The 23,730-nt window shown below is 39.9% G+C and overlaps 1 protein-coding gene across 6 annotated transcripts in view; it reads right to left on the minus strand.

Moving 5' to 3' along the window:
• The window catches only part of PLS3 (plastin 3), a 90,033-nt gene that overhangs the window by 23,500 nt on the left and 42,803 nt on the right, over positions 1-23,730 (minus strand). For 4 of the 6 annotated variants that reach the window (XM_077889305.1, XM_077889300.1, XM_077889301.1 and 1 more), the window contains 3 exons: positions 21,051-21,134; positions 17,360-17,440; positions 5,010-5,173 (listed from right to left, as the gene is read on the minus strand). In XM_077889305.1, the coding sequence (XP_077745431.1) occupies positions 5,010-5,173; positions 17,360-17,432 (237 nt within the window). In that variant the 5' untranslated portion in view covers positions 17,433-17,440; positions 21,051-21,134. Of the gene's footprint in view, positions 1-5,009; positions 5,174-17,359; positions 17,441-21,029; positions 21,135-23,730 lie in introns of all 6 variants that reach the window. The other 2 variants (XM_077889303.1, XM_077889304.1) reach the window with 2 other exon arrangements.

Below are 23,730 nucleotides of genomic sequence, written 5' to 3' on the forward strand. Positions count from 1 at the left end.
CCCTGCATGGAGCCTGCTTCTCCCTCTGCCCGTGTCTCTGCCTCTTTCTCTGTCTCTCTCATGAATGAATAAATAAAATCTTTAAAAAAATAAAAAATACAAAATTAGGTTGGTTTCTACAATCACAACTGCAGGTGAAAAATAAATGCAAATTTATATACAGCATGGAAAAGAGGAATAATACAAATAATAAGTAAAAATTTAAAAAAGTAATGTCTGCTGTATAATATCCTAATACAGTGACTTCTGTCGTTCTAGTTAAGCTCATTCCTGGGAACGAAAGCAGAGTTGCAATTAAATTAGTTTATTTTTAATTGTGTTACAAAGGTTATATGATCTTCATTTTCTCTTTTTAAAGATTTTATTCATTTATTCATGAGATCCAGAGAGAGAGAGAGAGAGAGACAGGGACACAGGCAGAGGGAGAAGCAGGCTCCATGCAAGGAGCTGGACGTGGGACTCGATCCCAGGTCTCCAGGATCATGCCCTAGGCCGAAGGCAGGTGCCAAACCGCTGAGCCACTTAGGGATCCCCGATCTTCATTTTCTAAATATTTTTATTATTTTTAAAAAGATTTTATTTATTTATTTGAGAGAGAGAGTGAGTGAGAGAGAAAGAGCTGGGGGAAGGTCAGAAGCAGACTCCCCACTGAGCAGGGGGCCTGTGCGGGCTGGATCCCAGGATGCAGGGATCACGACCTGAGCAGAAGGCAGTCAGCTTAACCAACTGAGCCACCCAGGCTCCCCTCTAAATATTTTTAAATAAATTATTCCAGCTCAAGTTTTCAGGTTCATGGTATTTTCCTCTGTTCTTTAGATTAAAAAAAAAAAAAAGAAATAACTGAAGATTTATGTATCTTCAATAGATTCACTGAAGGAAAATTTGCATTTTATTTTCTACTTTGGAGCAGAAATTGCAACAGTGGATGATAAAGCTATTTGAGTAGAAGCCCTGGCTTAACAAGCATCTCTGAAATCAGAGATAACACAAGGCCAACCGCCGTGCTGAAGTCTTCTCAATGAATCTTTTCAGAGCTGCCCGTTGTGATACTAATGAGCTCACTGTTTCATGCTGTTTTCCCTCGATGAGGAAGGGCTGGCTTTGTCATGCGCGAACAAATTCCTGGCATACACTGCTCACTCTGGCTCTCTATCGACATCTTTTCTGGTCTCTTATGGAATATATACACATATACATATACATGTTTCTTTTTCTTTTTTAAAGCTTCATCAACTTTCCAGCTCAGTACAGGACTAGTGGCCAGATGAAAGCAATCTGGAGGCATAATGACTTAAGAGGAAGGAAAGATTTCAGAAAGAATTGCAAAATATTGACTGGCTTCCAGGGTTTGAGGCTTGCTTTCCAAAGTGTTTCCAAAGTAGTACTTTTCGAATTTTTCCTTTTTTTTTTAATCTGTTGTAGGCCTGAGCTTATTAATAATAGGAAAAGAACACTACTTAAACAAACAAACAAACAAACAAACAGAAATTACTACCCCCAACAACATCCACATAGCATTTGCTATATGCCTGGCACTGTTCTAAGCACTTTACTTATGTGAAGTTATTTAATCTGATGACATCGGTGCTACTAGCAAAAGTCCTCAAACAGGTCAACAACTTAGAACCATCGTGCAAGAGCAAATTTCTCACTGTGAAAGTTAAGACTTTAATGCAGATATCTCTGCTGAACGAAAGTGCCATACCAGTCTTTTTAAAGATGCAGGAAAACACCCCACTATTACATTGTAGGAAAAAAAGTCCAGTCATTTCATTTTGAAATACTTAGAAGAAACAAAATCAGGGTATTACATTTAACTTTAACGTTTGAAGTTTACATTTAATTTAGGGACTCCTTTCTGCCCTATACATATTTTTCTCAATAATTAACATAAACTGATTTTGTCTGTAGGCTGCTTTGCAATTAACACCTCTTATGAAGCAATTTAAATAAATAAAAAAAAAAACAACAAAAAACCCAAGATGCAAGAGCAGGTTTATTTCTACTTCCTGTTAATACCTGGTAGGACTTACAAATCAAAACCACAATGAGATACCACCTCACACCAGTGAGAATGGGGAAAATTAACAAGGCAGGAAACAACAAATGTTGGAGAGGATGCGGAGAAAAGGGAACCCTCATACACTGTTGGTGGGAATGTGAACTGGTGCAGCCACTCTGGAAAACTGTGTGGAGGTTCCTCAAACAGTTAAAAATAGACCTGCCCTACGACCCAGCAATTGCACTGTTGGGGATTTACCCCAAAGATACAAATGCAATGAAACGCAGGGACACCTGCACCCCTATGTTTCTAGCAGCAATGGCCACGATAGCCAAACTGTGGAAGGAGCCTCGGTGTCCAACGAAAGATGAATGGATAAAGAAGATGTGGTCTGTGTATACAATGGAATATTACTCAGCTATTAGAAATGACAAATACCCACCATTTGCTTCAACGTGGATGGAACTGGAGGGTATTATGCTGAGTGAAGTAAGTCAGTCGGAGAAGGACAAACATTATATGTTCTCATTCATTTGGGGAATATAAATAATAGTGAAAGGGAATATAAGGGAAGGGAGAAGAAATGTGTGGGAAATATCAGAAAGGGAGACAGAACGTAAAGACTGCTAACTCTGGGAAACGAACTAGGGGTGGTGGAAGGGGAGGAGGGCGGGGGGTGGGAGTGAATGGGTGACGGGCACTGGGGGTTATTCTGTATGTTAGTAAATTGAACACCAATAAAAAAAAAAATACCTGGTAGGACTAACTCCCTTCCTTTCTCACAGATAACTCAGACCTACTCATATTTTGACTATTTTTAAGATGTCTCACTGGTGACAAAGCAGACAGAAGTGGACAGACATTTGGTCAGACACCCATCTTTCTATTTGGTCATGGTGGTATCATTCTGGAACCTCAGACAGGTTATTTTACTGTCCTTCATATCTCCTTTTTTTTTTTTTTACCTTAAATTTTATTTATTTATTCATGAGAGACACAGAGAGAGGCAGAGACACAGGCAGAGGGTGAAGCAGGCTCCCTGCGGGGACCCCATGTGGTATTCCATCCCGGGTCCCCAGGATCACGACTGAGGCTGAAGGCAGATGCTCAACCACTGGGCCACACAGGCATTCCTGTCCTTCATATATAACATTTCTTGAATAGAAGGGAGCTAACTGGAAAAAGGCACTAGTCCCCTGTGTAATGTCAGGGAGACTACTTCCTTTTTTTAGGAATCCAGGATTTTATTTTCAATTGGAAAAATGAAAGAGTACAAACATATCGATTCCTTTCAATCTTAAAATGTACATTTTAACCTAAAACATCTTCCTTAATATTTTTTAAAGATTCCTAGTGATGCCAAAATGATGAGGCATGTCATTTACTTTTTAAGAATATACTAAAGTAATCAAACCTTCTCACTTAAAAGCCTCAAAGGACTCTGAAGATTCTGCGACATTTCAAGATCTACAAAATGAAATATTTCCCAAGATCATTTTTCTCAAAGACACTCTCATAATTTTGTCCTTAATAATACTGGCAACACTGCAAAATCATAATGATTTAGGCCCATTCTTTCTAGCAGATTAAAATTCTGGGCAGTAAATTATATCAAAAATAACCAATCATAGTTAAACTTCCTCTCTAAGCTGCTTTATATTCACAATTCAACATGCACTTACAAGGGGAACACATCATACATCAGAGGACATGCAAGTGCTCATATTGCAAGTCAATTGCAACTTACTATTGAACACAGAATTCAAAACAAAAGGCTTTGCCAATAACTGAAGACAAAAACAGTGGGGAGGAAATCAGTATTTCAAAAGAAGCCAGCAGGAATGACACCATTACAATTATGACACATGTCTACATTTTTAAAACAGTAGCCCTCCCCGCTCCTGTTCCCTCTCCCGCCAACGCCACCAAATGCTCTCAGCTCACTAGACATCATTATTTAGTCCATTTGTTTCTGCAATTCTTAACAGTGTTCTAAAGGAGTTAAAACTGTAATGGGAGAGAACATTCCAGAATTTCCCTGGCTATAGTGAGAGCTTCAGTTACCATGGAAAAGGAGGGTAAGAGTGCTAGGAAGTTTGTGATAAAGACAAGCTACTAATTACCTGTTTGTAATACAGTAAAAGGAATGCTTAATCAGATCTAGTCAAACTCAGTCTTCAATTAATAGATAAAACCACTACAATCGTAAGGGTGTTGTCAACTGAGGGAAGAGGCAATGGCTACTCCTTAACATACATCTCAAATACTCCATCAGTGACTATGGGCTGAAATGGGGCAGGTCACCCCAGCTTAGTAGAGGGGAAAGAATCAGGTTTTGGTAAGGAGTGCTAGGCCTCTGCTCTGCAGGCACCGAGTGTGCTATGAACCCGGTGCCTGAAAGTGGTAGAATGAAGTCAGCCCTGGGCCTCGAGGAGTGTTTGATGATACTAGGGAGGAAGATGAAAATTTTAAATGCCTCTTCAAATGGACTACAAAGATGTGTTTCTACCTTTTAATTATCAAAATTATCATTCTAGGGGAAATGGTCGAGTTAAATAATACGACCGCGAGAGTCATAACATCTTTTTAATCAGAAAGTTCAACTGGGGAAGCTTCCAAAGCCGTGAGTAAGGGTGCAGCACTAAAATCTGGGAGCACCCTAATCACCAAGGGACAGGGAAAGAGCACCTCAAGCATGGCACTTAGCACCTTGAAAAAAATGCCCCTGAATGAAGCCCCGGGGGAAATGGTTCACCTTTCAACACAGGTAGTGGGTTCTAGTGTATTCTAGTTTTGATTGGGGCAGTGTTCTCTTCCTCAGTCCGTTTGCCAAGATACTCTAATGGCTAAAAGAACTAACTGCATTCGGTGGGATGAGAGAAATTTTATTAGTTGTAACAGTATTAATATGATACATTTAGGAACTTAATAGGACTTGTTACTGTAAGATCCTACTAGACAAAGGAACCACCCTGACTCCTAATAACGGTGGAGTTTCAATACTTACATAGACAAATTCATCGAAACTTATCTTCCCATCTTTATTCCTGTCACCATCCAGCATGAGTTTTTGAATGATTTCTCTCACTTTATATCCTGGTAATGGCATATTGGCTTCCTTGAAAAGCTCATGAAGTTCATAGTCACAGATGAATCCATTGCTGTTGAGATCTTTGTACAAAAGGAGAACAGGCAAAAAAGGAAAAAGTTTAGGTGAAATCAGTTAACCTCTTAGAGTATTTTTTTTTAATTTTTTTTTTTTTAAATTTATGATAGTCACACAGAGAGAGAGAGGCAGAGACACAGGCAGAGGGAGAAGCAGGCTCCATGCACCGGGAGCCTGACGTGGGATTCGATCCCGGGTCTCCAGGATCGCGCCCTGGGCCAAAGGCAGGCGCTAAACCACTGAGCCACCAGGGATCCCCCCCTTAGAGTATTTTTATAATGGGAGCATTTTTCTTCATTTGAGACTCCATTCCTAAAGCCTGCCTGAATACAGCATTTGCTCTTCTTCTTTTTTTTAAATTAAGATTTTAGTTTATTCATGAAAGACGTGGAGAGAAGCAGAGGGAGCGGCAGAGGGGGAAGCAGGCTCTCTGTGGGGAGCCCGACGTGGGATTCAATCCCAGGACCCTGGGGTCATGACCTGAGCCGAGGCAGATGCTCAACCACTGAGCCACCTTGGCGCCCCACCATTTGTTCTTCTTACTATCTGGGATCTAAGGTTGTTGTTTTTTTTTCTCCTAAGGTTGTTTAAAAGGGAAACACAAATTTTAACTTAAAGAGCATGCTTTTACATCACGTTTCCTGTATTTTAAACAGTGTATAAGTAGCTTCCCTTAAAATAGCATTCCTAATACTAACAGAGTTGTCTAATAAATTATTTTTAAATCACAAAGCTGACAGGTCTTTTAAAAAATGTTTAATAGACTATATACCAATAAAACACTGCCATGGTATAAAACAATTTCTACCGTATCTATTTAGGAGTTTTATGTCCCTCATCCTTCCATTAGTCTAGTAGAATATTTTATGAATTGATGCTGATTATATTACAAAGCACACCTGAGATTAAGCTACCATCTTCAGTGCCATTTTTTAAAGAGCTAATGTAAATAAACATTAATCTAAGACAAATACAGAGTTCATAAAAGTAAATGCAGCCCTGAGTAATATAAATGTTTACTATGACTCTATAAATAACCTTTTTATTTTTGTGCTAGGACAGTTCTAATGGAGCATATATCTTAAGTGTTGATGATGCTTAGTCTGAAACTGTTAAAGACAGGAAAAAAACAATCGGTAACCAAAAGTTAATTTACTGGAAAAGAGGGTTAATGTCCTGAGGGATGTAGTCACTTGGGCATATTTTTTTAAATAAAGAAAACTGGACTTTCACCAGCAATTTCAAATACCTACTGTTCAACAATGCTTTTTACTCCTTAGGCCCCCACTGAATTTCCCACATAAATTGAATTCTTATGATAAAAGGATGCAATCTCTTTTTTTTTTAAGTTTTTTTTTTTTTTTTTTTAAATTCATGAGAGACACAGAGAGAGAGAAGCAGAGACACAGGCAGAGGGAGAAGCAGGCTCCATCCAGGGAGCCCAATGTGGGACTAGATCCCGGGTCTCCAGGATTAGGCCCTGGGCTGACGGCAGGCGCTAAACCGCTGAGCTACTCAGGGATCCCCAAAAGGATGCAATCTCAATAGAGAAATGACTCGAGAGGACCACAGCACTACTCAAGAAAATGTACTGTGAAATTAATCTATTTGATATGTTCCTTTAAAACCATACTGGGTACTGTTCTGGGAATTGGGGATGCTGCCACCAACAAAAGAAAAGTCCTGGTGTCCCAGAGTTCACATTCTAATAACAACTACTAAGCAAATAACATATACAGTGAGACAGGGACGCCTGGGTGGCTCAGCGGTTTAGCGCCTGCGTTCAGCCCAGGGCATGATCCTGGAGTCCCCGGATCGAGTCCTGCATCGGGCTCCCTGCATGGAGCCTGCTTCTCTCTCTGTCTACATCTCTGCCTCTCTCTGTGTCTCTCATGAATAAATAAATAAAAATCTTAAAAAAAAAAAACACAAAAAAAACCCATATACGGTGAGACAGGACTATAAAATATATATATAATGCAATATAACATAAGTGATGTGTTGAAAGGCAGGGAAAGGAATCATACTGGGGGATGTTTTGCCCCCCTCCCCTAGGGAACGTTCAGAAATGTCTGGAGACATTTTTGGTTGCCACAACTGCAGGCTAGGGTGAGGGCTGGTGTGAGGGAGGATGCTCCTGGCATCCCGTGTGCAGAGCTGCCAAATACCCTATAACACATATGACCTCCTTCCACAATACAGAATTATGAAGCTCAAAATGTCAGTGTGGTCAAGGATGGTTGCTTTGACGAAGTTGTATTTGAATGAAGACTTATTGGAGGTGAGGGAGCAAATCATGTAGTAGATATCTGGGAGAAGAGATTTCAAGTAGAGGAAAGAGCAAATGCAAAGTCTGTGATATGGAAGAGTGTCTGGTATGTTTTGAGAAGAGCAAAAATCCAGTATGAATTGAGTGGCGTGAACAATGGAGAAGGTGAGGGATGAGGTCAGGGAGCTGATCATGTACACGCAGACAGGCCATGGAAAGTACTTTGGACCTTATTCTCAGTGTGATCTAAGTGTCATTCATAGTAGTCAATTTTTGTCAACCATTTTTTTTTTAGAATTAATTAATTAATTCATTAATTCATTAATTCATTCATTCATGAGAGACACACAGAAAGAGAGAGAGGCAGAGACACAGGCAGAGGGAGAAGCAGGCTCCATTCAGGGAGCCCAAAATGGGACTTGATCCCCGAACCCCGGGATCACGCCCTGGGCTGAAAGTGGCGCTAAACCGCTGAGCCACCCGGACGGCCCTGTCCACTATTCTAATATTAAATATCCTATGTGAAACCATTTCCCCAATACTTTGACGGCTGATGAAATTCCAGGTTTAATTTTAATGAAGTACACTTCTAGAGTCAAACAAATACTCTGAAACCTAACCGGTACGTTTAAATCTATCAGAGTATCTGTACTTCTAAAACATCATCCTCAAACTACCTCAAACTTCTGAAAATCACGAATATTTCCTTCGACAAAGAGCACTTAATCTCCCTAGGGCACATCTTTACTTTCTTTGTTTGAATTAATAAAAGGCCATATATCAAACACTTTACTAAGTGTTTATGTAGAAATCAATCTAGCAACAACATCTGCAGTTGCTATAAAGAACAAAGTAATCCACATGATACTATGGCAGGATTTTAGCAACTTTTGATGAATGAAATTCTTGAGTTTAAATACACTATTTTTCCCCATGCATAAACCAATTTGTTTCTCCCATTTTATTTTTTTAAAAAGATTTAATTTATTTATTCATGAGAGAGAGAGAGAGTGAGAGAGAGAGGCAGAGACACAGGCAGAGGGAGAAGCAGGCTCCATGCAGGGAGCCTGATGTGGGACTCGATCCTGGGACTCCGGGATCACACCCTGAGCCAAAGGCTCAACCGCTGAGCCACTCAGGCATCCCACTTCCATTTTCTTTAAAAAGTTAAAATTAGAGGGGTGCCTGGGTGGCTCAGTTGATTGAGTGACTGACTGACTCTTGGTTTTGGCTCAGGTCATGATCTTGGGATCTTGAGCCCGTGATGGGCTCCATGCTGGGTGTGTTTAAGCCTGTTTAAGATTCTCTTCCTCCCCCACCTCCCCCCCAATAAAATAATATAAATTAAAAAGTTAAAATAGACCTCGGTACTAGGGTGTAAATGTGACATAGTGAAAGATACACAGCATAGTTGAAGGGATTCAAGTGTGAGTAATGGGACATAGGATTTGCATAAGTCACCTCTCTAGGCCTTCATTTTCCCATCTGTAAAAGGAGTCCTTTGGATCAAATGGCCTCCAAGTTCCCTTTTTTGACTCTAACACACTCTGATTCTAAATTTGAGTAGCCAAGACTTCACAAACCACACATATACACACATTCTTTCCAAAAATATGAGGTAAAATCATAATAGATATTAAAAAAAAAACAGATATACAGTACTAACATTCTGATCACTATTATATCACATCATCTCAATAGAACAGTCCTTCGTGTTTCTAACTTTTAGGGAAAGCTAGCTTATTCCTTGCCACTGTCAAAACTTTGTCCATTTGGCAATTTCCGATCAAAAGATATTTTTAAGATATTTTGACTTTGGCTTGGGTCATGATCTCAGGGTCCTGAGATTGAGCCCTGTCAGGCTCTGTGCTCAGTGGGGAGTCTACTTGAGGATTCTCTCCCTCTTCCTCTCCCGCTCATGCACTCTAACTTAAATAAATTGATCTTTAAAAAAATTTCACAATGTATTCTATTTTACACCTGAAATGACTTATCTGAGGATAATTTAATCTGTGATTGGCTCCAGTTTTGTTTTTTTTTTTTTTTAAGATCTTATTTATTCCTGAGAGACAGAGAGAGGCAGAGACACAGACAGAGAAGCAGGCTCCCTGCGAGGAGCCCGATGCAGGGCTTGATCTCAAGACACCGAGATCACGACCTGAGATCACAACCTGAGCCGAAGGCAGATGCTCAACCACTGAGCCACCCAGGCATCCCTGATTGGCTCCAGTTTTGACTGAGCATATAACAGGTGGTTAATTGTTCCTTTTATATTTTCAGTGATATAACAGAAGCAGAAGGCAGAGATGTTTTAAAATAAATATCGGAGAACTGTGAATTCAAAACTGCATGAAACTGACCAAGGTTCCCCTCCAGACTAGACTTCCCAGAGTCTAGTCCATTTGGCAGTTTCTTAGCCTGAGGGTAGAACGGAGGTGTTCAAGGGGGGGTGGGGGGGAGGGTGAGAATCAGCATTTGCGTGAGCCCTCTCTGAAATAACCTCTGTTGGCCATTAATTAGAAGACAGTTCACTGATGTGACTAAAAGATGTCAGGAAGTACCCACCCTAAAATGTAAGTAATATAAAATAACCACATGTGGAAACTCCATTCTGAAGTAAGAGTAGTAATAAACAGATGCTGTTAGTGACAGGAACATTTTAAAGGGGCTTGCTGGAGTAAGACTTTGTCATAACACAGCCATCTACTTTATTAGGTTGCAAATTTCTTAACAGAGACGCTTCTAAATCTTTTTATCTCTACCTCAATCCACTGCACAGTACCTTGCATATAACAAGCAATGGGAAAAAAATTTTTGGGAAAAAAATTCTGCTTCTCAACTATTAACCAGGAAAAGAATGCTCTAATCTAATGAGCATTTTAGAAACAGAATTAAACAAACAATAAGAAAAAAAAAAAACACAGAAATAGCACTAAGAGACCGAATGGCAATTCACCAGGAAACCATAATGACAGAAATATCCCTTAAATAACATTCAATCTCATTCCCTTTGTTCTAATCCTGTCCCCACCCGGCAGCCTTCAGATCTGTAATTTGGTTTTCTAAGTGAACACACCCACTAAGGAGTACCCAAGTAGACAACCCATGCTGGTTGTCAGGTCAGGACTTCTCCTGTCCTAAATGTAGAGACCTGCTCTGACTGTATTAAGAAATACCGTGTGCACTTGTTTGGCATAAGTGAGCCTCCAGACCAAGCAGGGTACCTACTCTGTGGCAGGCAGAGTTAGATACCAAAGAGAGAGAAATTAATCAGAGCGACTCTCTCTGGTTCTTACTTGAAACTGTGGCTTTAAAATCCTTGTGAAAATAGGTTCTTCCTTGAAACTGTGGCTTTATTTTTTTTTTATAAAGATTTTATTTATTTATTCATGAGAGACACAGAGAAAGGGAAGCAGAGACACAGGCAGAGGGAGAAGCAGGCTCCATGCAGGGAGTCCGACGTGGGACTCGATCCAAGGTCTCCAGAATCAGGCCTTGGACTGAAGGTGGCACCAAACCACTGAGCCACCGGGGCTGCCCGAAACTGTGGCTTTAAAATCTTTGTGAAAATAGGAGACACTTGGAATATCTAGCTATCCTCTATCCTTCCCAAGATGGGAAAAGAATCATCGATTATATACATCTAGTTTTACATATTTTAGAAGTTTTACCTACTCTGCAATTCTCCCATATTTTATCGGCAGATCTAGCTCGTACTACCTCCTGTCATCAAAGACATTTTAGTGTTAAGTACTAGTAAATTATAGCAAGCCTTTCTTAGAACTCCTAAATCATATCTTTTTGAAGACAACAATTTCAATTTCAATAAAAAGGCAGAGGGAGCCTAAAAAGGCAGCTTGCAATTAATTTTACAAAATCTCCCAGCTGGAAAAGTACTTGAAAGACAAAATAGGGTGCAATTATTTTTAAAGAGTTTTATGCTAATTTTATTTCCTATCCCCCGCCAAAACACACACGCGTGTGCATGTGCGCGCGCGCACACACGCACACACACATCCTTAAACTATTATCAGAGATCTATTATGCTGTGCTTTGGAAAGCCAGAAAATGAGATAGCACAATGGCATTTTAGAAAGCTTCCATCTTATTGGTGACATTATTGTTTTTTAAAGATTTCATTTATTTATTCATGAGAGAGAGAGAGAGAGACAGGCAGAGGGAGAAAGAAGCAGGCTCCCTGTGAGGAGCCCGATGCAGGACTTGATCCCATGACCCCAGGATCACAACCTGAGCCGAAGGCAGACGCTCAACCACTGAGCCACCCAGGCGCCCCTACTGGCGACATTATTAACCAGGAGCCCAAAACTGTTTGGTGGTGATCTTTTTCTATTCTGAGTTTTGACACAAACATGAGAATCTAATAACAAACTGACCCAAAAAACATAGACCTAGATTGAAAACAGTTTTAACAACTGGAAACTAACATCACAACCTTCGGCATAGTGGCAGCCCTGTATTTTCTCATAAAAGCTGCCAATAATCTGGAACCTCCTTCTGGCTCGTTTGCCACGTCTTCTTTAACTACACATTGGCATGGGGTCGAACGGGTTTTGCCATTTCGAAGACGCCTCTGTTTCAGCATCCTGTTTTCAACTGCCTGATAAGGTAGATACTATCACAGCCTGTATTATCTAGAGCGTCCTTAATCTTTCTGGGCAAGCAGGTCTCAACCTTTGGGTTCAGAAAATATAGTGGGTAGGAGTCGACATTAATGAACGGCAGGAAAAAAGAAACTGCACACCTCTCCACTGAACAAAGTTCCCGCAGAAAGTAAACAGCCAAAATTTCAGTCAATTGACCAAGTGTTCTTATTTTTAAAGAGAAATCACTACACTTAAAAAAAAAAAAAATCACTAACAGGCTCCCAGTGTTGCACCAGAGAAGCCTGTCTTTCGTATTGGCTGCTGGATTCATCAGAAAGGAACCGACCATTTGTAACAACAGATTCTCTCTGTCTGTCGCTCTGTCTCTGTGTGTGTGTCTCTCTGATGACACATGTAGCTTCACATCTGCATTCTGTCTTAAAAGAAACCCCATCATGCTCTTGTACCAAGTATTATTTTAAATGCCAGTTAACTCTCAACACCCTCCCCCAAGTAACCTCAAAGTAAATAAACTTATTATACAGCCATGTTCCTGCAGAAGTTTGAATCACACCAAGAATGCATATCCTTAAAAGGAAATGTTTTCCCTCCCCTTGCATCCTGTTATTTAAGCTATTTTAAGTAGTCGTCTGGGGAAAGCTGAGCCAGAATTCAAGTGGTTTTGATTTTAGCTGCTGTTTTACACTGCCCATGTCCAGGTGGTATGTGGCGCAATCCATTACTTCAAATGCATCTTTTGGGGTGCTGCTTCATCTTACCAACCTGACTGTAAGAAAAACCGGGATTTCCTTTGACTCCCAGGTTGTGGGTATGTCTGTGTTGCTTTAACCATCTTTGAATCTGTCTAAATCTAGAAGAGGTTGCATATGTGTGCCCTCATCTGTAACACACATGCAACCTCTTTACTAACCCATCACGGACAGTGCTCATTAGAACCTAAAGAAGAAATCCAATCAAGTACAGATGCACATCCTTTCGAAAAGCTGGGATCTAAAAAGTTCCATTTAGTTCAACCAATATATTCCACAAAATTTTCGCACTAAAAAAGAAAGGGCAAAAAGAATTTAGGTGTCTAATAGTAATGGATCTACACACGTGTGGTATGCACATACGCGATCCTGAATGCCCTTACATAATGACTTAGGAGACTCAGCCAAAAGACTTGTGCAGAAGAATTTAGGTTATATTCCATCCTAAGATCTAAGCAGCAAAGTCGAGCTTTCATTAGGCATTAAAACTTTAGAAAAGGCAGCTGCTAAACTATCTCCAGATGCTTAACTAAGCATGAGTTTTGCCTTTCACAGCTTATACCTTTTGAGGTAGCTCATTCCAGCAAATAAAGAGAAGTATAATGAGTCCCAGTTAAGGGTAGAAGAGAGGTCACTACTTCCACTAATGGTGGATCCTCAAAGGTGGAGGTCAAGTGGAGCTGAAGGCTGGGCAAGATTGGAAGGCTGAACGCAGGCGATCATACATGTTGTCTATCTATCCTTTCCCAACTCAAAATTTCCAGCAGTTTGGCCATCAGTTCCCACCTGCTGCCACTCTCCGACTTAAAAAATACACACACGCGTCCACACAAACTGACATGAGCACGTTCACACACACACACACACACACACACACACACACACAAACACGTGTGCTCTTGCTCTGAAGCCTACCCATCCACATATTAGTTCTCCTATCTTCCACACCATCAAAACATGGTTTCCCTGCCATCCCAAGACTTCATCTATAGTATTCCACTGATGATTAAGTAGATGGCTCAGTGAAATAGCACTGGTTAGTTATCTTTTTGGTTGGCCTATAGGTCTTATTTTTCAAGTCATAATTAAACAAATATGCACTGGTGTAGTTTTATTGAATACTAAAAGTAAATTAAACCACTGTGCTTCTTGTGGCATCATCCTGATGTGGTTTTTATGTACTAAAGAATATCAAGTAATTTGAAACAACTCAACTTCCTGAGAGGAGAAAATCACCATAACCAGAATTTTTTGACTTCGTTTGGTGGGCAGCCACAAAGGAATATACCCGTGGTATTCCTAGCCATTTACAAAACCCCGTTATTCTTTTATTTCAAAAGTGCTGAATTTGTGTCTTTGTTTTTTTAAAGCTCAGTAGCAATTGCTTAGGAGAGGAAAAAGATGTCAGTGTTTGCAGGAGTAAGGTCAATCTGAAAAGATTTACATTACATGAATTTATCTTTATGACAAGTAATCATCCAAATGACTTCTAGCTTCTATAACAAGATTAAATTCTCAGAAGGTAAAAGACATTTTCTAGTTGGAAAAATATTTACTTCTTAAGTGTTCTGAAAGTTTTATTTATTCTTCTGTAGAAAGAACTTACGCATTTAAGCTAAAACGGAAACATTATGGGGGGGGGGCGGGGGACAGAGCCAAGGCTTCTACTATCCCAGTGGGAAACACTGGAAACAAATGTTGAGAAAATTAAAATAATTAAATGAAAATATACTGCTTGGAGCTTAACACTAAGCAGGTGCAGAAAGTGAGCGAAAGAAGAACTTTAAATCTTAATACTGGATTTACTGCTAGTAAAGAGAATTTCAAAGCACTATTAATTGATTGGACAAAACCTATAGTTAGTGGTAATTACAGAGATTTTCCTCACACACTATGATTTTGCTGAATTTCTAAAGAGATAATCAAGGCTATTATTGTTAATAGATGGGAAAAATCACATAATGATTTCCATATTTTGTCACAACTAAACAGAGACAAAGTGGTCCTCCCTGTCCTCCCCCCACCAATAAGAAAGAATTGTCCTTGACAGGAAAATAAGTTCTAGAGCTTGTTTTTCAAATCAGGTTTCCCTGAATGAAAAAAAAAAAAAAGGAAAAAAAGATTTCCATAACACCTTTGACAGTTGCCTGAGGGCTCCATAAGAAAGAACTACAAACTACAAAAATTTTAAAGGAAAATAAAAAGATTCAGCCGGGTCTTTAAACACTTTTCTAAAAGGCAGACTACACACAAGCCTTTATTATGCCGAAAAAAAATTTTTTTATGTGCTACAATGTCATGGCCAAAACCTCTAGCAATAAATTCCACCATGATGAAAATCTTCATAACAGAGGCCCTTTTAGTTTACAGTTGATAATGACAAAGTCTCAGAACATGTAAATAGTACGTGTAATTCCTTGGGATTCAGTCAATTAAATACTGATTGAGAACCTAGTATGCGTGCAACACTGAGCTAGATGCTGAGCAGGGGATACAAAAGAATAATATGCAGAGCAGGTAGAATAATGGAATCCAGGATTTTGATTTACGGCATATACAACAATAAGAGTCTGCATCTCTCAGGAATGAACATGTGCCTGTTAGGGACATCAGTAAGATGTATGGTCCAATCTTGTGCCTTTGGGAATCTCTTTGTCTACCCTAACCCCTCCAAGATGTAGGATTTATTTTATTTTTATTTTTTAAAGATTTTATTTATTTGTTCATGGAAGACACACAGAGAGAGAGGCAGAAACATAGGCAAAGGGAGAAGTAGGCTCCCCGCAAGGAATCCGATTTGGGGCTCGATCCTGGGTCTCCAGTATCACACCCCGGGCTGAAGGTGGCGCTAGACCGCTGAGCCACCCAGGTTGCCCAGATGTAGGATTTAAAATAAGACAGTAGTTCTATGATGACCCTCTCTTGCAGTCTAAGCTCTAACTGATCCCTCACTTCCTGCAATTTAACCCTGGTTCCTCCATGGAGACAACTGGTCAACCCTCTTCATTTCATTAAAGCTTTGAAGGAGTAATGAAACTCCTTTACTGATAACAGTATTCCAGTTCCATCAAGTCAATCATACATGAATAGCTTTAAATTTTAAATTTTTTTTAAATTTTTATTTATTTATGATAGTCACACACAGAGAGAGAGAGAGAGAGAGAGAGAGGCAGCAGAGACATAGGCAGAGGGAGAAGCAGGCTCCAAGCACCGGGAGCCCGACGTGGGATTCGATCCCAGGTCTCCAGGATCGCGCCCTGGGCCAAAGGCAGGCGCTAAACCACTGCGCTACCCAGGGATCCCCTGTTTTAAATTTTAAAAAAGGTATTGCACACAATTATGGCCAAGATGCTTCACATGAGAACAAGGTCTGTATTCAACAATAGACTTTTTTTTATTTTTTTATTTTATTTCATTTTTTTTAGGAAGCAAGGCCTTGGAGATTCAATAATGGTAATAATAAGTCCTGGTCCTTACTCCAAACTTCTAGTCATAAAGAGATAAATTAGGCTGTCCCTAACACTGAAAGAGGAGTAGAAGGAAAAAAGAAGGTTCAAAGGATATGCAACCCTAAAACAATTATAAGGCTATTTCTACAGAGTAATGAGATTTTAAAAGCCTTGCAGCTAGGAATTCATCTGCTGTTTTCTTGTAATCAATCTCGTATCAGACTGGGTAGTACTCTTCTTACAGCAAGTAGTATCTATGGCCAGCCAACAGACTGCTTTTTTTGTTTTTCATACACACAGAAAATGTGTTAAATTCAGGCCTAACCATTTTTTCTACTTAGAATTCTGATGAGATTATGAATAGTCACTTTGGTGGGGAGGCGGTCATTATCCTTCCCAAGGCATGCTTACTAAATGCCTTCACAGAAAATTCTGGTCATGAATGTATGGGAATAGATAGAGACGTATACTTCCTTACTTTTCATTAATGAGATTTGCAACACAGGTCAAAGAATCAAGCCTGATTTAAATGACAAATCATTATGATCTGACTTTATACCCCTTCATCAAGGAAATACCCAATAGTAGTAGTTTACCTCTCTAAGCCCAAGTTGACTCGTGTGAGTGCATACATCAATAATCAGTTCTTACCCTGTTTTCCCACTATCTTCTACTGATTTGACCTGAGCACTAAAATTTGGACTGTAAATACTATAAACTGCTTCCATACCTGCTAAATTCTAAGACATGTTCTATGAGGCTTAAGGAAAAACCAAATGGCATGCTAGGTCTTCCCACCTTCTACTGATACTAAATGTAACGTGAGAAGGCACAATGGGCTGCATTATCCAAAGGCACAGAAGAGCCATGAAAAAAGGCACTAAAGCCAAGCAAATGAGGCAAAGGTAAAACATCATCTAATGTTTTCGGGGGTCATACATCCCTCTGAGAATATGGTGAAAGCTCCAAATCCTCACCTCACAAAAATATGATACTAAGATTCACGATCAACCATTCATATAATTTTTTAGAGAATTAACCTTCACTAGGGCCAAATAAAGATGGCTTTGCTACAACTAAAGCTATAAAAAATACTTACCAACTTTTGCAAAGGCCTCTTTGAGTTCATCAAGCTCATCTTTGGAAATCTGAGTAGTAGCCATCTCCTCCATTTAAAGATCTAAAGAGAAACAAAAAAAGTTTAAGACTGAAAGATTGTTATGATGAATATAAGCATTCCCATGAAATTTTCATCTTAGAGACAACTTAAACTGCAAACTGCTAAAACTATCCTAATACATACCCATATTTATAGGTAAAGCCACAGTAAAGAAAAACCACATGAGAAGTCATTATTTACTAAAAGTTATTCAGGAAAAAAAAATTATGTGGCCAAAAATTCAGGGAATATGTAATTGATTTATTAAGCCCTTATCTCTCTCTCTTTCTTCCTGGCTACTTCCATTTTTTCCTGCTTTATTGAGATATAATTGACATGTAATATTGTGTGAGTTTAAGGTGTATACCATGATGATTTGATATACTAATACATTATGAAATGATTACTACAATAAGGTTAGTTAGCACATCCATCACCTCACATTGCAACCATTTTTTCCCATTAAGTCACTTAAAAAATCATTCAATGTGGGCAGCCCTGGTGGCACAGCGGTTTGGCGCCGCTTGCAGCCCAGGGCGTGATCCTGGAGACCTGGGATCGAGTCCCGCGTCGGGCTCCCTGCGTGGAGCCTGCTTCTCCCTCTGCCTGTGTCTCTGCCTCTCTCTCTCTCTCTCTCTCTGTGTCTCTCATGAATAAATAAAAAAAATCATTCAATGTGAAAACACTGATTTTCTTTTTTTTTTAACATATTCAAATGAAGAATGCTTTTAATTACTTAATGCTGATACAGTTATCTTTTTAATTAAAAAATGAGACAATTCTTTTGTACCTTTCAAAGCCTCCTTAAATGGCATGCCTACATAATCAAACAGAGTATTTTGAACAAAATTGTGTAAATAAGGACAAGCTGTAAAGCTGCACCTCTGGACCCCCCAGGGAAGGCCATTCTCGGTTCTTGAAAACACTGATTTTCAAATAGTATACTAACACCCATCAATCACTCCTATTAAAGGAGTCAACTAAAGCAAATTGAATTTCACTTTGATAAAGAAATACACACAAATGTGTGCTAATAAACCCATTCTTGTTCATATAACTTCTTTTATTTGGGTTTACACCCTTTCCGATTTGGCCCTATTTTATCTATTTATCTGACAGAGCTGAGGTTGGCAAATTATGGCCTGTGGGACAAATCTGGACCACTGCTTATTTCTGTATGGCCCCCCAGCTAAGTATGGTGTTTAAAAATAAACACTTGCAGCTGATTCTGTAGATTTTTTTTTAAGAATTTACTTATTGGGATCCCTGGGTGGCGCAGCGGTTTAGCGCCTGCCTTTGGCCCAGGGCGTGATCCTGGAGACCCGGGATTGAATCCCACGTCGGGCTCCCGGTGCATGGAGCCTGCTTCTCCCTCTGCCTGTGTCTCTGCCTCTCTCTCTCTCTCACTGTGTGCCTATCATAAATAAATAAAAAAATTAAAAAAAAAAAGAATTTACTTATTTATTCATGAGAGACACAGAGAAGCAGGCTCCCTGCATGGAGCCTCATGAAGGACTCAATCCCAGGACCCTGGGATTACAACCCGAACTGAAGGCATATACTCAACCACTGAGCCACTCAGGCATCCCTGCAGCCGATTTTGACATGGCATGTTAACTCTGAACCCCAATTAAGGGAAAGGCTGTCCCCCTCCCAAGAAAGAATTCCATTTTTCTCACCAGTAGATCTGTGTTCCAAAAAAATGTACTCTATTGTTATATTTTGAATGTTGTTAGCAAAAATTCATGGAAATATTGTTATTATATCCTTGATATTAAGTATGTAATTTTTTTTAAAGATTTTATTTATTTATTCATAGAGACAGAGAGAGAGAGAGAGAGAGAGGGAGGCAGACACAGGCAGAGGGAGAAGCAGATTCCATGCACAGAGTCAGACGTGGGACTCGATCCAGGGTCTCCAGGATCACGGCCTGGGCTGCAAGCGGCGCTAAACCACTGCGCCACTGGGGCTGCCCAAGAATGTAATTAAAAAAAAAAAAAAAAAAAAGATTTTATTTATTTATTCATGAGAGACACACAGAGAGAGGCAGAGACACAGGCAGAGGGAGAAGCAGGCTCCCTGCAGGGAGCCCAGGACTCCAGGTTCACGCCTGGGCTGAAGGCAGACACTTAACCAAAGGCAGACGCTCAACGGCTGGGCTACTCAGGCATCCCAAGAATGTAATATTCTTGATTTTGCCTCTTGGCCCACAACATTTATGATCTGGCCCTTTATAGACAAACTTTACTAAGCCCTGTAAATAGAGAAAGGAGGTCTGTTTCACAATGGGTAATCCCCAAATACAAACTTACCAACAACTTTTAGACAGAAAGGCATGAAGTGCTCACTTTGGCAGCACTTATACTAAGACAGAAAGGCATGAAAATGATTATGTGTTGCTCTGGGTTTGGTTTTTTTTTGTTGTTGTTGTTGTTGTTTCTTTTTTTTCCTCAGTCTTTTTTAAGGACTTTACTTTTATAAGACACTTTTAGGTTCACAGCAAAACAGCCAGATGTACAGATTTCAGTCCTCATCCACCCCCTGCCTTCGCCTGCACAGTCAATCCTGTTATCAACATCCACCCCCCAGATGGCTCTTTCCCTACAATCAATGAGCCTACACTGACTCATCATACTCACCAAAGTCCATGGTTTATCTTAGAACCTTAGAGTTCATTCTTGCTCTATACCTTCTCTGGGCTTGGACAAATACATAATGACATGTATCCCCCATTACAGTATCAAACAAAATAGTTTCATGGCCCTAAAGATGTTACCCTTTCAAAAAAGTATATGTTAGGGGCACCTGGGTGGCTCAGTGGTTGAGCATCCTTTGGCTCGGGTTGTGATCCCAGGGTCCCTGAAGCAGAGGCAGGCTCCCTGTTAAGAAAGGAGCCCGATGTGGGGCTGTATCCCAGGACCCTGAGATCATGACCTGAGCAGAAGGCAGCCACTTAACCAATTGAGCCACCCAGCCACCCCATTTTTGTTAACAATTAAACTACTCCCCAACTCATTGGGACGCCTGGGTAGCTCAGCGGTTGAGCCTCTACCTTTGGCTCAAGGCGTGATCCCAGGATCTGGGATTGAGTCCCCACATCGGGCTCCCTGCATGGAGCCTGCTTCTCCCTCTGCCTGTGTCTCTGCCTCTCTCATTCTCTCTCTCTGTTTCTCATGAATAAATGAATAAAATCTTAAAAAAATAGAAACAGACTTTTATTTACTTATTTATTTTAAACCATTTTATTATTTTTTTTTTATTAAGCAAACTCTACCCTCAATATGGGGCTCGAACTCATGACCCTGAGATCAAGAGTCATATGCTCCACTGGCAGAGCTAGCCAGGTGCCCTAAAAACAGACTTTTTATTTATTTTATTTTTTAAAAAGATTTTATTTATTTGAGAGAGAGAGAGAGCGCAAGTGAGCATGAGGGGGTGGGGAGAGGAAGAAAGAGAGGGAGAAGCAGACTCCCCTCGGAGCAGGGAGCTGGATGCCACTTGATGCCAGAACCCTGAGATCATGACCTGAGCATAAGGCAGATGCCTGACAATCGAGCCACCCAGGTGCCCCCCATAACCATACTTTTAAAAAACAGAAAACAAAACTTACTTCTGCATGAACTTTTCTTACCTATGATGTTAAAATGTCACTGAAGAGGGACAAACTTCTCAGTAGATAAATTAGGTAAATCACCTTCCAGAGTAGTCTGAGGCTCTAGAAAGTAAAGATCTTCAGTTAGATATGAAGTAGGCATTTTAAAAAATAAGAGTAAAAAGCTATTTTTTCATATGTTAAACTGTAATCTAATGGTAGTACTTGTATCCTTTATTTTACTATTATGGTGTTAATACTCTGATTACAAAAATACTATATAGGATTTACTCCAATTTTCTTTATGCAAGTTTTAAGTAGTCATGTTTTCAATACAAAATTATTAACCATCTCCATGAACTATATACCATGTAGAACAATGGCCCACAAAGTTTGAAAGTGAGACCATCTCAGAAAATCTAAAATATGTGGCCTCTCCGTTGTCTCTAAAGGTCCTTTACAGTTTGGGCAGTTTGTACATCAGTAATGATCTAAACTATGTGAGTTAAAAAAAAAGACAAATGATTTTATTCTCATACTACCATATCCCTTCTTTATGAAAAAGCACATTAGACAGAGATGGTTGTAGACACAGCTACCCCTCCTGTCTGACTCTTCAACCCTGACTAAACCCTTCTTCCCGTTGCAGGCAGCAAGGCTGACCAGGGCAGAAATCTCTTTCCCTCTTCTTCATATTCATCCCCAACACAGACACAAGGCCTCCATCCTCACACCATTTTACCAATATTTTAGGCATCTGTTGTATGCCTAGTTCCTGCCCTCAAGGAATTTACAATCTGGGGAAGGTAACACATAAATAATTATAATTTGACACAAAGGGAATTAGTGGCTGCAATAAGGGTATAGAAGGGAAAAGGCTCTGGAGACTTTCAGATTATTAATTTCTTTTCAGATGGACCAGGACATAAGTACTTTTGTCCTTCCTACAAAATTAGGAAATAGTTAGATCTCACGGAAATGATTTCAAGGCAACATTTAAAAAAATTAATGCAGATGGTAACTACACTTATGGTGGTGAGTACTGAGCAATGTATAGCGTTGTTGACTCACTATGCTGTATAGCTGAAAATAATCATTGTATGTCAACTATACTTCAAAAGTGTAAATTTAAATATAACACAGCATTAATAAAATATACTTTCAAGTTTTCTCATTTCTTATTTCTAATTGTCTTTTTTTAGATTTGAGAGGAAGTGCACATTTATGTGCACATGAGGAGGGCAGAGGGAAATGGATAAGCAGACTCCCCACTGAGTGGGGAGCCCAATGCAATGCAATGGAGGGGCGGTGTGCTGCAATGAATGCGGGGGGGGGGGGGGGGGGGGGGGGGGGGACTCGATCCCACAACCCTAGAGTCATGACCTGAAGTCAGATGCTTAAGAGACTGAGCCACCCAGGCATCCTCCCGTCTTAACGAAAGCCTAAAGTGACTACTTTTACACTGAAGGGGAGCAAAATATACCATCCCGAAATATGTCTCCTTGACATATTGATTATTTTAACCTGGTTAGTTTTAAGAAATAGCAAACAGCAGTGAAGCTCTGAAAAGAAGTTAACCTTTTGTATGAAATATTTATATTCATACAGGAAATCTCCATTTGTCAGAGCGTCTCCCTGTTCTACAGGAAGAGAATATCTAAATCTCTAGAAACTCTTACTAGTGGGGGAAGGCGTAGTCTTAAATCTGCATAACAAGCTTACTGTTGTTTACCATGCTTTTCCTGGTCACCTCCCGTAACTGACTCTCCACCCCCAGCATTTTCTTTTGTCTTTAGCTGAAAGTGGTATTTAAGATGGTGACTTCAGCCATTTTAGGGAGTTACTCAGTTTTCCTGGGTCTCTCCCTTGGATACAGGAGGTATGCAGGTCATTAAACTGTTGTTTTTCTCTTGTTAATCTGTCTTATGTCAATATCATTAGATCAGCCAAAGAACCTAGAAGGGCAGAATAAAAATTGTTTTCTTCCCCCAAAACACCTATGATTCACAGGAGACTTCAGGAGGCACATTGGAACATGAATAAAAAGAACTGGAATATGCATTTATCCCCAAAACATTTCCAGGCAAGTTGGTCCAGGATAACAGAATAGTTGAATTTAGGACTCTCTCACTTAAATAAACCCAATTTCATTTATTTATAATTATATGAAATAAATGCTACCCTGAAGCACCAGAGCTAAAACCAGGAAATACAAAATCAATTTTTAAAAAGATTTTATTTATTTGACAGAGAGAGAGAGCACAAGCAGGGGGAGCGAGAGAAGGAGAAGCAAGCTCCTTGCTGAGCAGGGAGTCTGATGCAGGGCTTCTTCCCAGGACGCTGGGATCATGTCCTAAGCGGAAGGTAGACACTTAATGGACTGTGCCACCCAGGTGCCCCCAAAGTCAAATTTAAAAGGCTCACAAAAAAAAATAAATAAAAATAAAAAAATAAAAGGCTCACAATAGATGCTTTAGTGATAAAAGTCACAATAAAATTTTTTTATTTTTTAAAGATTTTATTTATTTATTCATGAGAGACAGAGAGAGAGAGAGAGAGAGAGAGGCAGAGACACAGGCAGAAGGAGAAGCAGGCTCCATGCAGGGAGCTTGATGTGGAACTCGATCCCAGGACTCCAGGATCACGCCCTGGGCTGAAGGGGGCGCCAAACTGCTGGGCCACCTGGGCTGCCCAACAAAAAAATTTTTAATTTATTTGA

The sequence above is a fragment of the Canis aureus genome, chromosome X, assembly GCF_053574225.1.
Source record: "Canis aureus isolate CA01 chromosome X, VMU_Caureus_v.1.0, whole genome shotgun sequence".
Classification (NCBI taxonomy): domain Eukaryota; kingdom Metazoa; phylum Chordata; class Mammalia; order Carnivora; family Canidae; genus Canis; species Canis aureus.